General features: G+C 34.3%; 1 protein-coding gene across 14 annotated transcripts in view; it reads right to left on the bottom strand.

Moving 5' to 3' along the window:
• LOC126747571 (prolow-density lipoprotein receptor-related protein 1) overlaps window positions 1–15,580 on the bottom strand; it is a 236,401-nt gene that overhangs the window by 7,892 nt on the left and 212,929 nt on the right. For 12 of the 14 annotated variants that reach the window (XR_007664241.1, XR_007664238.1, XR_007664239.1 and 9 more), the window contains exon 63: window positions 9,022–9,956. The exons of 1 other annotated variant lie outside the window; for it this stretch is intronic. Coding sequence is in view for 2 of the 13 variants with exons in the window: in XM_050456309.1 (XP_050312266.1) it covers window positions 9,022–9,956 (935 nt within the window). In the remaining 11 variants the exon portion in view is untranslated. Of the gene's footprint in view, window positions 1–5,736; window positions 9,957–15,580 lie in introns of those variants that run through there. One more of the 14 variants, XM_050456308.1, reaches the window with a different exon arrangement.

Below are 15,580 nucleotides of genomic sequence, written 5' to 3'. Positions count from 1 at the left end.
GGGCAAGGATTTATGTATTTGACAGCTTTGAAAAAGAAGAAGAGGAATGAAAAAAACGACTATGTTTTAAGGTCACGTGACTATCAAACCTTCCTTCCTATTTGTTTAATTAAAATTTAATTTTTTTTTATTTTGCTTAAATGATGGGCGGAATGGCAGGTCTGGCACATCAATAACTTCTTCCGGGTATTTGACAGCTTTGAAAAAGAAGAAGAGGAACAAGAAGAAGAAGAAGAGAAGTAGCAGTAACAAGAGCGAGAGGGAAACGAGGGAGGAAAAGGGACAGACTACCATCGAGTTTCCTCCACTCCTGTAGACGTCTCATTGTCTGTCCCTTTCCCTTCCACATTTCTCTCTTACTTTGGTTACTGCTACCTCTCATCTTCTTCTTCTTTTTTAAATACCTGGATGAAATTATTGAATTCTTACAGGCAGTTGAGCCCAAAGTTTCTTCTGCTTCTTCTTCTTCCTCTCCCTCTTCTTCTTTAAAAACCTCAAATGCCTGGACGACGTTCACATATACTTACTTTGAATAAATCTCTTCCATGAGAATCACAAATAAATCATCAAATTTTAACGGTGATAATTTATTAATTGATTGATTTTATTGACCAGCAAGCTTTCCTGTGATTATCACTGACTATGTTTCTGGTGATCAAATCTCGATATGGATTTTAATGAGTTTTTAGTCCACATTATCAACATTATCCATTTTCTAAGTCAATTCAGTGAAAATTTCAGGATTTATTTCTTAATAAATAAATGGGACCCAAAGAAATAACTCGACAACGAGCTACTCAACCGTAGGTTCCTTGAAAGTTTCTACTCTTAACTTAATCATTTACAAAATGATCGACCTTTTCTTCCTTATCTAGGAACGAAAGCGAGCTGATCCTGGAATCCTTGCAATCCTTCTCGAAACTCCTGAACAGCTTGCCAGGGTACAAATTCCATCCCTCTCAAGTTACCGCAGCAGTGAGGATCAAGTTGCTATTCAGTCAAGAGGATCCACGTCTAAGGAGATCCTCGATCCAGTTATTAGGAGATCTGGCAACGTCCCTTGGTCAGGAGACCAATTTGGAGGCATTCAAGGAGCAGATCCAAGGGAACCTCATCACTTTACTCTTGCATCTATGCGATCCATGTTGTCAAGGTATGACTTTTTTGGATCATTTTACTCACTTTACTCATGCATGGACCCCATTTAGGCCTGTAAAAGTACGATCCAGAAGGTCGGTTTTTATCCGGATTGTCCGGAGGTAAACCGCATGATCCAGGAGTGTTTGGGCGACGACACCGACTTGATGTTCACGGATTTTATTAAGGAGTTAATTAAACGCATGGTAAGTAAATGGCAGCACTTAAATGTAATATACATGCAGTTTGTCTGTAATATATTTTGAATTTAATAGGGATTTATGGAATCAATGATATCAAGGTTATTTGGGGGTCAAATCGAGGACGAATTGGTTTAAAGGTCGTGTCTAAGGGCCAATGCCGCCCTTGTCACCGGTTTGTTCTACGCCGAACTACTACCCGAGAATAAACCGAAAGTTTCACTGGAAACTGTCTGTGATAAACTGATCAGACTGATGCAAAACGAGTCAGAAAAAGTTAGGATTAAGGCAAGTCAAGCTATATCGTGTTTGTTTTTATAATTATTGTAGAACGGAATGTGCTAGGGGGATAGTATGATTCAAGTCTTTTTAATCAGTTTTTAGTAAGAAAATTAAAAAAAAGTCACCTGGGATCAAATCTGGCTTATGGGTGGACTTTGTAGTTTATAAGTTTATCTCTGTCGCACTCATTGTAAAAAAAACTTAAAAGGTTGAAAAACTGAAATTTCAGGTATTTTATTGATTTAAAAATTTTGCATAACTTTTTTGTTAATAAAGATAGAGCTTTCATTTAAAAACTGTTAAGTACTCCTAGTGAAGGAGCATCTTGTACGTAATTATCAAAAATTAAAAAAATTATAGTTTTTGTGAAAAATCGAAATTTCGTTTTTTTTACTATTAACATGTACTTTATTAGATCGAAAATTTTGCATAATTTTTTTGCTATTAAAGATAGAGCTTTCATTTAAAAACTGTCAAGTACTCCTAGTGAAGGGGCATCTTGCACGTAATTATCAAAAATTAAAAAATTTATTGTTTTTGAGAAAAATCGAAATTTCGGTTTTTTACCATTAACATGTACTTTATTAGATCGAAAATCTTGCATAACTTTCTTGCTATTAAAGATAACGCTTTCATTTAAAAACTGTCAAGTACTCCTAGTGAAGCGGCATCTTGTACGTAATTATCAAAAACTCAAAAATTTATAGTTTTTGAGAAAAATCGAAATTTCGGTTTTTTACCATTAACATGTAGGGTCAATTGTGGTAATTGTGGACGATATTTAATGTTTTGACTTGCTAAACGATTTTTGGGGACATAACGCATTATTTTATATATGTAAATTAGCAGTCAGATAGCTCATAGTATCTTCCTTGATAATTACTAGATAGTACTAGTTACTCTTTAGGGGTAATTGTAAACAAGCATCTCTTGACACATTTACTCTACCAGAAAATAACCTGGGACAAATATAAACGAACTATATAAAGTCGCTGTGTAGCAAAATATTTTTTGATATAAGTCGTGTTTACATTTACCCCAAAATAATGTGAGCTTAAAGGTTTTGCTTGCAATATAAAGAAAAAATCGAGATAAAAGTAAATATTTTCCAACAGTTCTGTTTATTTTATCTAAAACTAAACTATTTTTCAGAACGCTAATAAAAGAAATTTATTTTAAGTATGTAATTATAATAATATTATAGTTATAAAAAAAATAGTTTTGCTCATAAACTATTGCTGGAATTTTGTATAGTATTCTCTCTCCCTTCATTTGAATGCCAGGATCGGGAAGCACACCAATGATTTGATTCAAGGTTATATAACTGACATCAGTTTCAACAATGTAGAAAAGCATTTTTGATGCATGCCAGGATTTAAGACCAGTCACTTTGATTTCCGTTAATTTTTCATCCACAGCTTCAATTAAACACACATATTTAAGAAGAGTAGTCTTTCTCTTTCCACCTTTGAACTGCACAAGGATAAATTTCCTTGTGGACAAGTCTGAACTCTCGACTGTTTTAAGCTCTTTATCTATATGGTTTTTCCGGTTCTGCCCAATCTATTTCATCATCAGTATGACCTAGACTTATTTCTCCATCAGAACTTTCCGAATCTGCAACTGGTTCACTTCTCATTTTTGTCAATTTCGGCTTTAACTTTTTGTTGTCCGTTTTCGGATTAGCCTTTTTTTCCTTTTTTTTCTTCTTCTCTTAGTCTTTCCAAGACTTGGTTGGTTGTTAGTACCTCTCCATATCTTTGTTGCTTTAATCTCGATATGACTTGTTTTTTCTCTTCAATAATATCTTCACGGCGGCTGAGTGGCAAGAAAATATTGGTAATTTCTGTCGATTTACTGATAGACGATGACGTCGATGGTTGTGGACTATGGGTAGATGCCACTAATAATTTTTGGTAGTCAGTTGACGATGTAGAAGGCTGCTGTCGGCTTTCAGCTGACAACACTGAATGATGTTGACTACAACATGATGAAGTTGAAGGCATTTGATCGTCGACCGTGGGTAAAAGTGGGTTTGGTTCAGAAATTGCAACAACAGTTGATTTAGAGGATACTGGTTGGATAATAATAGCATCGGATGTTACAGATTTCGGAGCTTTGAGGGCAGCTTCGTATTTGGCCAAGTCTTCTGGTGTAAATTCATTTTGTGGGAATTTGTTTCAATCAACTGGGTATACGCCAGTATTTTTAAATCCAGATATAATATTGCTAGAAACCATAGACTCTTGCCAAGTAATGCCAAGTAATTCGGTAAATTTTTCCTTAGTTAGCCGTCCACACCCTCGTCCCATTCGTCCTTAACAAACTTCACCAATTGTTTATTCCAGTTCACCTTTAAGGGTCCAAAGACACACTTGTCCAAAGGCTGAAGCTTATCCGTAAGATGGAAACTTTATCAAAATAATATTGTTGTCCATTGCCTCTTCAATAATTCTGACGCTCATATGACTGCTGTGACCATCATACAACAGTAGAGCTGCTTGATCTAGAAGGTTTTGGGAAGTTCGTAAATCTTTAATGTGAGGTATAAACCCTGTCGTAAACCAATGGAAAAATTGCGGCTCCTCCATCCATCCATTAGTGGAGGCCGCATATATAAAGTTCCTGGATAAGCGCTATTGGAAGTCCAACGAGCCTGAACTCCAGCTCCCTTGAATTGATATCCGGCACAGGGCCTTTCCTTTCTCTCCAATTGCCCTAATACGATAGAGATCATTATTAAAACCTGACTCGTCAGCATTAAAAATAAAACTTCCTTTATCATCTAAATTATTTTCATCAATGATTCTTTTCAGGTCATCAAAAAAATGGTAGACGATCTCAGGTTTTCTAGCATCCTTCCGCAGTTTTTGCAAATGTTCCGGTTTCTTAAGAGGCAGTTGTCTGTCTCTTAAGAAACCAGAATCTGTATGTCTTCTCATGAATGAGTAGTACCAGTCTTCTCCCGGTACTCCATTTTTAAATGGTGTTCTTCACCCTTTTGCATTAACATACTCTCCAACCAGTTGTCTAAGTTCTGCTTTGTCACATGGTAGACCCATCGCAGTACGTGCCAATTTGAAACATTTCACTATTTTATTTTCGATATCTGAGGATAAAACTTGGGAACGTCCACCCTTTGTCACATTTAATGGAGTCTTTCTTCCTCCTATCCTTTGGTAAATAACTGATCTGGGAACACCATAGAACGTTTCTGCTTGACAATACGTTTTATTTTTATTTTGGACATCTGCAAAGGCATTCGCAACTTCTTCAGTTGTATAAGAAGGTGCTTCTTTTTTCGTACGAGTACGTAAGTACGAGGCATCTTTACACTGCAACAAGATAAAGAAATTACTCATTTTACATAAATTATCGGCGAGACACTAATTTTATCATGTTTACAATTAGCCCAAAAGAGTGTATACATTTTCCCCAAGAACAAATTTATTAGGGGGAAATGTAAACACTGAATTATTTTAGTGATTATAAAATTTGTCGACAGACATTAAGGCGTAAAATAGACACAATAGTATAACAAACAATGTCCAAATGAAATATCTAACTTACCTCGATGATTTGCATTCGAAAACTTCAGTGCCGAAATTCAACATAAAACCACCAAACACATCAAATTGGATCAGCCAACTAATGCAAGAAGAGCACAAACAGGAGTAAAATTTCGAGGGAAACCGAGTTCGCCCAACGTCGGCACGACTCGAATCACTATTTCGAGCTTCGCGCCAAATTTGAAATCTAAATGTAGTTATGTTTCTTATTTTAGATGTGTCTACAATTACCCCAGTTTACATTTACCCCAATTGACCCTACTTTATTAGATCGAAAATTTTGCATAACTTTTTTGTTATTAAAGATAGAGCTTTCATTTAAATATATAGCTAGGTAGTTAGTCTTTCAACGCACACTCAGTAGACTGACGAATATAGTTTGACCTTGACTCAAGGTCACGCCAAGGTCACATCGTACAAGAGAGACATCCACGAGAGACAGCCATCGCCTTTCAACGCACAGACACTCAGTAGACTGACGACTATAGTTTGACCTTGTGCATCAGACTTACCTTTATCTAGGTGAGGCGTAAATAAAAACACGAACATTGAATATTTCATAGACATTTACTTATTCACTAAATTGTTTGATAAAAATCCTTACAGTAACCCTTGTAATGGTATAAAAAATCGAGTGAGAAAGCGACCAGTTTGTTAGGTAAAACACTAAAATCGAGCGGTTTCATTAAATTGAGCAAAAAACGATGACGTAAAAAGGGTCATTTTAGTTAAAAAAAAATTATAACAAAAAAAACACCTTCTTGCTGTATGTATGTACTTGGCACAACCATAAAATACTTCACGATAAAACTTCTTAAAAATTATTTACACGCACTTTTTTTGGACGTATCGAGTTATAGAAAATGGACTTGTTACACTTGTTTATTTTTTTGGAAAAGTAAAATAATATCAAAAATACGAGCATAAAAAGTAGTTTTAAAAATGTCAAAGGAGCGGTGGGGGGAGGCCGAAATGACACTTCTGTCATATTAAATTCTTTTATAGAAGCCAGGGGACACTTTAGGCCCCCACGACACGGAGGTAAATTAAGTTATTTGTCAGGCTGTAAAAACAAACATAAATATGGATTATTCTCATTTTTCAAGCTAAAATGTATTAAAGATTCGATTGAAAGAAAATAAAATGCAAAAATTTGACGTTAAAATGTACAGGGCGTTCCGTTTAAAAAAATACCAAGTTACCGTTCAATCTTAAAAACAGTACTCTAAAAAATTATTCGAAATACGCCACTGACTTTTATGTCGAAATATCTATAGGTAAAAAAGTTTATAAAGAACCGGCTGCTCAATATGCGCACAAACCCATTTTTCAACACAAAATCGATAGAAAATCCGGTGGCAGAGAGAAAAGACGACCGCAACATATTTTCTCTCGCTTCTTATTAAAGAAACTGCAAGAACAAAGCAGCCGCCGTACTTCGTTTCTTTGTACCTGTCGGGAATTTAAAGCCTATGACGTAGCCTGGAGGCCTACTCAGTGTCGTCTCGTACGAAAAGTGAGTTAATCGTGTTATAAGGCATTTAAAATCTGTTGTGTTTTTTTTTAAAGTATAATAGTGATAGACTATAGGTTTTTTAGTTAGACTATCCGATTTTTATTATAAAAGGTAAGTAAAATTGGTTTAAATTATTCAATTGTCAAATAATTTAAAAAAATAAATGAAAATTAATTACTGTTAAAAATTATATTATTTAAAATATACTTTGATTTTAAGTGACAAAATAATAGGTATTTAACTTGTAGGTATATATGTACAGCCTAGAGTGTGCATGTGTATATTAATTTTTTTACTTTCTAATTTTTTTTTAGATGTCACCTAAGAAAGTAGGCAAACAGGGACAAATAATTCACAGCCAAGGGAGAGAGATTATTTCAGTTAATTCCAAATTTACTACCTAATTCCGTCCTAGTATTAGACAATGCAGCTTATCACAATGTGCCTGTAGTCAAGAATGTTACATCTGGAACTAAAAAGCAGGAAATAGTTGACTGGCTCAAGGAACGTAATTTTACATTTGATGCAAAACTCACCAAGACAGAGTTATATGAAATAGTGTCTGAAAATAAAAAAAAGTATGTAACTGTACTATAAAAACCAAGTTGGACGACCTGATGGAAAAGCATGGACATATTGTGTTACGTTTGCCTCCATATACCACCCAGAACTTAATCCGATAGAAAAAATTTGGGCAACTGTTAAGAATTGGGTAACAAACAGAAATTCCACTTTTAAATTGGCGGATGTCGAAACTTTGACAAGGCAGAAATTTGCGGAAATTTCGAATGATGAGTGGATAAATATTTGCAACCATATAGACAACATAGGAAAACAATATTTCAGAAGTCATCACCTTTTTGATGAAGCATTGGATTCTTTAAAATTTACAGTAAATACAGGCTCATCTGATGAAGAGATCGAATGGTCTTCATCGGATGAATCTGATTTAGGTTGTAATACACTATCTGATAGTGAATAAAAATATATAATATGCAAAATAATGAAATAAAACTTTAAGCTTATACCAATTTGTTTCTTTACACAAGTTGTTTAAAATACCTAAAAATGCGAATAAAAAATAATTTTCAGCTACCTATTTGAAGTCCTGTTTTAAAAATAATTAGCGAACTGCATCCTCCTGTAAGTAAAACTATTTTTTATTAGATTTTTTATGGGCACATCATAATGCTAAAAAATATAATTTTAATTTATCTACATTTTTTTAAACGAATCTTAGTTGGTATTTCAACTAAATCAAACGCACTTATAATATCGCTAGCTATACCTACTAAAAATCTAGGGCTATTTAAACTCTAGTACAAATAAATATTAATAATTTCAACAAGTGTGCCGCCTCCACTGTCTTCAGACCTCGACATAGTCATCTGACCCGATCGATAGAATAACGAGATGCGCGGATTTTGCCGCCTGTTGATGTCACCGGTTCTTTATAAACTTTTCTAACTATATTATAAGCAGTATTTATTTTTTTATCTTATACGGGGCCTGAGTAATAATAACATCTCCACAAGTGAATTTTTCGTCCTGTATTTCAGGAGCAAAAGTAGTTTGAATATTTCTGTTTATCGCTTTAACAGTTTTACAAAAGAGTGATAACAGGATCGGGAAAACTGCGAAGCCATATCTTAAAAAATGACAGAGCCATCATGCATTCTCATCGAAAATGGGACACAGTGTACCATAAGCAAATATGCTATTTACCCTTTTTTTTTTAAACTGTGTCGTTGCTTTGACAATGTCCTAAGCCCTGATGATGACCTACGGCCGAAAGCGCTAGGCAGTAATTTTCAAAAATTAATGTGTTTTATATTAAGTAAACACAGCGTACGACTGATGGTAAATCAACAATAATTACTTTATAAAACTATCCGGACGGTCCTAGATAAGAACTTCCACGCTAAATGTTTATGTTCACCCGAAGAAATTTGTTTTTTGTTTACAGTTTCACAATATTACCTGTAACCTGTCTCCTGTACATTGTTTTAAAATGCCGAAACGAGATCTTGCAGTCCAAGCGACGTGTAACAGTTTAATTATTTTATTTTATTAAAAAAATTGGGGGGTTAGTACCCGTGTCCCCTGGCAGTATCCACCACTGCTAAAACTGTCATTAGCCTTCCCCTTTCCTCCGTATAAACTTAACCTAGAATAGCCTTAAACCTAAGTTAGAGAGCTGCAATTTTGGCAAGAAACTCTTAAAAAAAATACAAATATAAAAATCAATGGCACAACAGAATGAGCTGCTCTCGTTACAAATTAAAATTTAAAAAAAAATCACAAATTAAAAAACAACCTAGAGCCCCTCCGGGGGCGGGGGCGGCTCCTCCACGCTGTGCTCCAACAGATTCGCCTTCTCCTCCCTGATGCCGCTCCCGCCGCCCCCGTTGTACACCGACTCGTACACGGGGTTGCCGAAGTTCACCCCGTGATCCGCCCCCTCGTCCACCCGCTCCAAACTGAAGGGCTCCGCGTCCCTCTCTTGGTACGTCGGATTGTTAAAGTCGTTCTCCTCCAGTCTCTGATGCAACACCTCGTACCTCCCCTTGTTCCAGCAGATGCAGACGATCAACAAAAGGGCGGCCACGGTTAAAACGACGGCGACCGACACCTCCACCGAGCTCCCGCCCGTGCCGCCTCCAGCCTCCTCCTTAACCGCCTCCTCCGCGCAAGCCTCCCCCTCGAACCCGTCGGGGCATCTACACCTCGCCCGACCCCCGACCACCTCACAACTGCCCCCGTTCAGACAATAAACCGCCTCGCACAGCCCCCCCTTGCGATCGCACCTCTCGCCGCCCCACCCTTCGACGCAGCGGCAACTCGGCACGTCACCGACCGCCAACACTTGACACACGCCGCCGTTTCGACAGTAGCCGCCCCCGCACGGACTGTCGTTCCCCAAATAAACCTCGCAGAACTCGCCGCCCCAACGGGCGGTGCAGTTGCACACGCGGCCGCTGCGCACCGCCACCTGCGCGCCGCCGTTCTGGCAACAGCGCGCGCACAACGGCTGATCGCAGCGCGCGCCCGTGAAGCCGGGCGCGCAGACGCAGCGCAGGGTGGAGGGGACGCAGGTGGCGCCGTTGCGGCACAAGTTGGCGCAGCGGTCGGTCTGGCAGCGGTCGCCGGTGAATCCCGCGTGGCAGTCGCACTTGATCGCGTTCCGCGAGAAGGCGAGCACCTGCCCGTGCGGGCCGCACACGGAGGTTTCGCAGTGGGCGCCGCTGTAGCCTGGAATTCAAATGGAAAATTGTCAACTTACCTAGAAAACTAGACTTTACTTTGGAAACTTTATTAACACTCTAAAATGATCTAGTCATGAAAATTGTCTTTTGACTCACAACTTTTCCTAGTCATATGACTAATCATCCACCCTAGAGACTCAAAAATCTCCAGAAGTACTTGAATTTGGACACCCTTAGCCTTTTGCACCCTTAAACTTGATCCCTGTTGAGTCTTTACTTCTACATATTCTATATCTCTATATACCAAGTTTCGAAATTCGCCCAAATTGTAGAAATGGCAAATAACCTATATCTCACTGTTTCTCAAAAACCATTAGTTTTACAAAAAATGTTGTAGATACATAAAATGTGCCAATTAATCAGTTTCCCATTTCACTTTTTGTTTCATGTCTCTGTCTCTAATAGTAAAAAAGTTAAACCAATTTTTGAAAATTACCCAAATTGTAAAAATGGCAAAAACATAAATCTCACTGTTTCTCAAAAACCATTAGTTTAAAAAAAAATGTTGTAGATACATAAAATGTGCCAATTAATTAGTTTCCCATTTTACTTTTTGTTCCATGTCTCTGTCTCTAATAGTAAAAAAGTTAAACCAATTTTTGAAAATCACCCAAATTGCAAAAATGGCAAAAACCTAAATCTCACTGTTTCTCAAAAACCATTAGTTTTTCAAAAAATGTTGTAGATACATAAAAGGTGCCAATTAATTAGTTTCCCATTTCACTTTTTGTTTCATGTCTCTGTCTCTAATAGTAAAAAAGTTAACCCAATTTTTGAAAATCACTCCAATTATAAAAATATCAAATAACCTAAATATGTCTGTTTCTCAAAAACCATTAGTTTTTCAATAAATGTTGTAGATACATAAAAGGTGCCAATTAATTAGTTTCCCATTTCACTTTTTGTTTCATGTCTCTGTCTCTAATAGTAAAAAAGTTAACCCAATTTTTGAAAATCACTCCAATTATAAAAATATCAAATAACCTAAATATGTCTGTTTCTCAAAAACCATTAGTTTTTCAAGAAATGTTGTAGATACATAAAAGGTGCCAATTAATTAGTTTCCCATTTCACTTTTTGTTTCATGTCTCTGTCTCTAATAGTAAAAAAGTTATCCCAAATTTGGAAAATGACCCAAATTGTAAAAATGACAAAAAACCTAAATGTCACTGTTTCTCAAAAACCATTATTTTTTTAAAAAATTTTGTAGATACATAAAAGATGCCAATTAATTAGTTTCCTATTTCACTTTTTATGTCATGTCTCTGTCTCTAATAGTCAAAAAGTTAAACCAATTTTTGAAAATCACCCAAATTGTAAAAATGGCAAAAACATAAATCTCACTGTTTCTCAAAAACCATTAGTTTAAAAAAAAAATGTTGTAGATACATAAAATGTGCCAATTAATTAGTTTCCCATTTCACTTTTTGTTTCATGTCTCTGTCTCTAATAGTAAAAAAGTTAAACCAATTTTTGAAAATCACCCAAATTGCAAAAATGGCAAAAACCTAAATCTCACTGTTTCTCAAAAACCATTATTTTTTCAAAAAATTTTGTAGATACATAAAAGGTGCTAATTAATTAGGTTTTCATTTCACTTTTTGTTTCATGTCTCTGTCTCTAATAGTAAAAAAGTTATCCCAATTTTCGAAAATCACCCAAATTGTAAAAATGGCAAAAACATAAATCTTACTGTTTCCCAAAAACCATTAGTTTTACAAAAAATGTTGTAGATACATAAAAGGTGCCAATTAATTAGTTTTTCATTTCACTTTTTGTTTCATGTCTCTGTCTCTAATAGTAAAAAAGTTATCCCAAATTTTGAAAATCACCCAAATTGTAAAAATGGCAAAAACATAAATATCGCTATTTCTCAAAAACCATTAATTTTTCAAGAAATGTTGTAGATACATAAAAGGTGCCAATTAATTAGTTTCCCATTTCACTTTTTGTTTCATATCTCTGTCTCTAATAGTAAAAAAGTTATCCCAATTTTCGAAAATCACCCAAATTGTAAAAATGGCAAAAACATAAATATCGCTATTTCTCAAAAACCGTTAGTTTTTCAAGAAATGTTGTAGATACATAAAATGTGCCAATTAATTAGTTTCCCATTTCACTTTTTGTTTCATGTCTCTGTCTCTAATAGTAAAAAAGTTAAACCAATTTTTGAAAATCACCCAAATTGCAAAAATGGCAAAAACCTAAATCTCACTGTTTCTCAAAAACCATTAGTTTTTCAAAAAATGTTGTAGATACATAAAAGGTGCTAATTAATTAGGTTTTCATTTCACTTTTTGTTTCATGTCTCTGTCTCTAATAGCAAAAAAGTTATCCAAATTTTCGAAAATCACCCCAATTGTAAAAATGGCAAAAACCTAAATCTCACTGTTTCTCAAAAACCATTAGTTTAAAAAAAAATGTTGTTGATACATAAAATGTGCCAATTAATTAGTTTCCCATTTCACTTTTTGTTTCATGTCTCTGTCTCTAATAGTAAAAAAGTTAAACCAATTTTTGAAAATCACCCAAATTGTAAAAATGGCAAAAACATAAATCTCACTGTTTCTCAAAAACCATTAGTTTAAAAAAAAATGTTGTAGATACATAAAATGTGCCAATTAATTAGTTTCCCATTTTACTTTTTGTTCCATGTCTCTGTCTCTAATAGTAAAAAAGTTAAACCAATTTTTGAAAATCACCCAAATTGCAAAAATGGCAAAAACCTAAATCTCACTGTTTCTCAAAAACCATTAGTTTTTCAAAAAATGTTGTAGATACATAAAAGGTGCCAATTAATTAGTTTCCCATTTCACTTTTTGTTTCATGTCTCTGTCTCTAATAGTAAAAAAGTTAACCCAATTTTTGAAAATCACTCCAATTATAAAAATATCAAATAACCTAAATATGTCTGTTTCTCAAAAACCATTAGTTTTTCAATAAATGTTGTAGATACATAAAAGGTGCCAATTAATTAGTTTCCCATTTCACTTTTTGTTTCATGTCTCTGTCTCTAATAGTAAAAAAGTTAACCCAATTTTTGAAAATCACTCCAATTATAAAAATATCAAATAACCTAAATATGTCTGTTTCTCAAAAACCATTAGTTTTTCAAGAAATGTTGTAGATACATAAAATGTGCCAATTAATTAGTTTCCCATTTCACTTTTTGTTTCATGTCTCTGTCTCTAATAGTAAAAAAGTTAAACCAATTTTTGAAAATCACCCAAATTGCAAAAATGGCAAAAACCTAAATCTCACTGTTTCTCAAAAACCATTAGTTTTTCAAAAAATGTTGTAGATACATAAAAGGTGCTAATTAATTAGGTTTTCATTTCACTTTTTGTTTCATGTCTCTGTCTCTAATAGCAAAAAAGTTATCCAAATTTTCGAAAATCACCCCAATTGTAAAAATGGCAAAAACCTAAATCTCACTGTTTCTCAAAAACCATTAGTTTAAAAAAAAATGTTGTTGATACATAAAATGTGCCAATTAATTAGTTTCCCATTTCACTTTTTGTTTCATGTCTCTGTCTCTAATAGTAAAAAAGTTAAACCAATTTTTGAAAATCACCCAAATTGCAAAAATGGCAAAAACCTAAATCTCACTGTTTCTCAAAAACCATTAGTTTTTCAAAAAATGTTGTAGATACATAAAAGGTGCCAATTAATTAGTTTCCTATTTCACTTTTTATTTCATGTCTCTGTCTCTAATAGTAAAAAAGTTAAACCAAATTTTGAAAATTACCCAGATTGTAAAAATGGCAAAAACCTAAATATCGCTGTTTCTCAAAAACCATTATTTTTACAAGAAATGTTGTAAATAGATAAAAGGTGCCAATTAATTAGTTTCCTATTTCACTTTTTGTTTCATGTAAAGTAATATCATAATAATAATAATAAAGTTTGTTTTCTATAATAATAAAAAAGTTAACCCAATTTTTGTAGATCATCCAAATTGTAAAAAATGACAAAAACTCAAAGTCAAGACTATGGCCTACTGTTAACATGAAAATAATGGGTAATTATTTTACGAAAATTGTTTCTTATTTTTGAAAAGGAAAACATAAAGCAGATTTTTCTATTAAAAAATATACAGAGTGTTCCATTAACAAAAAATTAAGAATAAGTTGATTTTTTATCTGAAAATTCCAAATTATTATAACCAAACAAAATTTTTAAAATCGCTCTGTAGATTAAAAACTATAACAGCTATCAAATATTTGACAATTGCATACTTCTTTTGAAAACCGCATTATAGTGCGATATACAGGGTGTTTCAGAACTATGGGCCTAAGGCCGGGTTGTACAATGGGCGTTTAACTGTAACAGTTCATAAAGATCTCCGGTTCAGCGGAATTAATCCGTTGTACAATGTTGGTTTAAACGATAACCTGCGGTTCATCTTGAACGTCCAATTTGGAGCGTTCAAAGGGAGTTCAAGCAAATTTTTAAGATTAAATTAATATTTAGTATATCATTTTGATATTTTTTACTAATGTTAATACAGCCACCTTTCAATAATTATTGTGTTTGGTAAGGTGCTAATTTATTAGTTACTACTAGGTACCCTAGGTTTAGTTTACAAACCATAAATATAAAAATGGATCCTATTTGGGAAGATATTACGGATGATGGAAATTTTCTGGAATTAGTAAATAAAATTGTACACCCTAGATCATCACAGGTGTACAGGGATAGACCGGATCATTTGAACATTTGGGATGATAAAGAATTTAAGGCTAGATTTAGGTTGGAAAAGCAAGCTGTAAGATTCATAGTAGATAAAATTTCTGAACAAATTTCATCGGTTACGGACAAGTATGATGATTTGTATTAGTTCAATTACACTATTCATAGACTTTTAAAATACTTTTAGATTTTAGATAGAATATCGTCAGCATTTTTGCTTTCACCCCGAATAACATTTTACAATATTTAAGATTGAAAATGATTTAAAACAAGTTAAAAAACCTGCAGTAGCATCAATGTCATATTTTGATGTTAGTCCTGTAAGTTGGCTCCCTAATATTTTATGGATATCACTCTCGCTTGCAGTTATTGTTATAAATTTTTGCTTGGCGTTTTTTTTATATTCTCATACTTATTAAGTATGAGAATGTTAAGGGGCTCTCCGAGAACACTGTTAAATTTTCTCCAAGGCCTCTGCTTTAATTTCATTACTGTTGTGATCCGTTTTCTTACATTCTATGCTTTCCTTGTATTTATTTATTAAATTAATAAGAACCTTTTCTTCTCTCATAGAGAAATTGGGTGTCCTAATTTTTTTCTCCATCTCAGATAAGCAGACCCAAATGGTTTGGCAAGCAGCAAGGCGGCACAAAACACTTTTAAACAAACAATACTTCGGAATTTACGGTATCTTTTGTGTTCTTTTTCTTCATTTTTATGTGGTCATTGCAGACTTTAAATAGAACCTAGTTTAACTAAACTTGTACTGGAACAACACACGAACCTCTGAACTACGTTCAACGAAGAACTGCAGTTTAGTAGAACTTAAGTTGAACCACTGCTTGTACAACCGGGCCTAAGACGCGTTAACATTTATAAAAAACATTTATTACCTAAATAGGATCTGCTGCATTTATT

This window comes from Anthonomus grandis, chromosome 19 (genome assembly GCF_022605725.1).
Source record: "Anthonomus grandis grandis chromosome 19, icAntGran1.3, whole genome shotgun sequence".
Lineage (NCBI taxonomy): Eukaryota > Metazoa > Arthropoda > Insecta > Coleoptera > Curculionidae > Anthonomus > Anthonomus grandis.
This window is presented reverse-complemented; position numbering and strand designations above follow the sequence as displayed.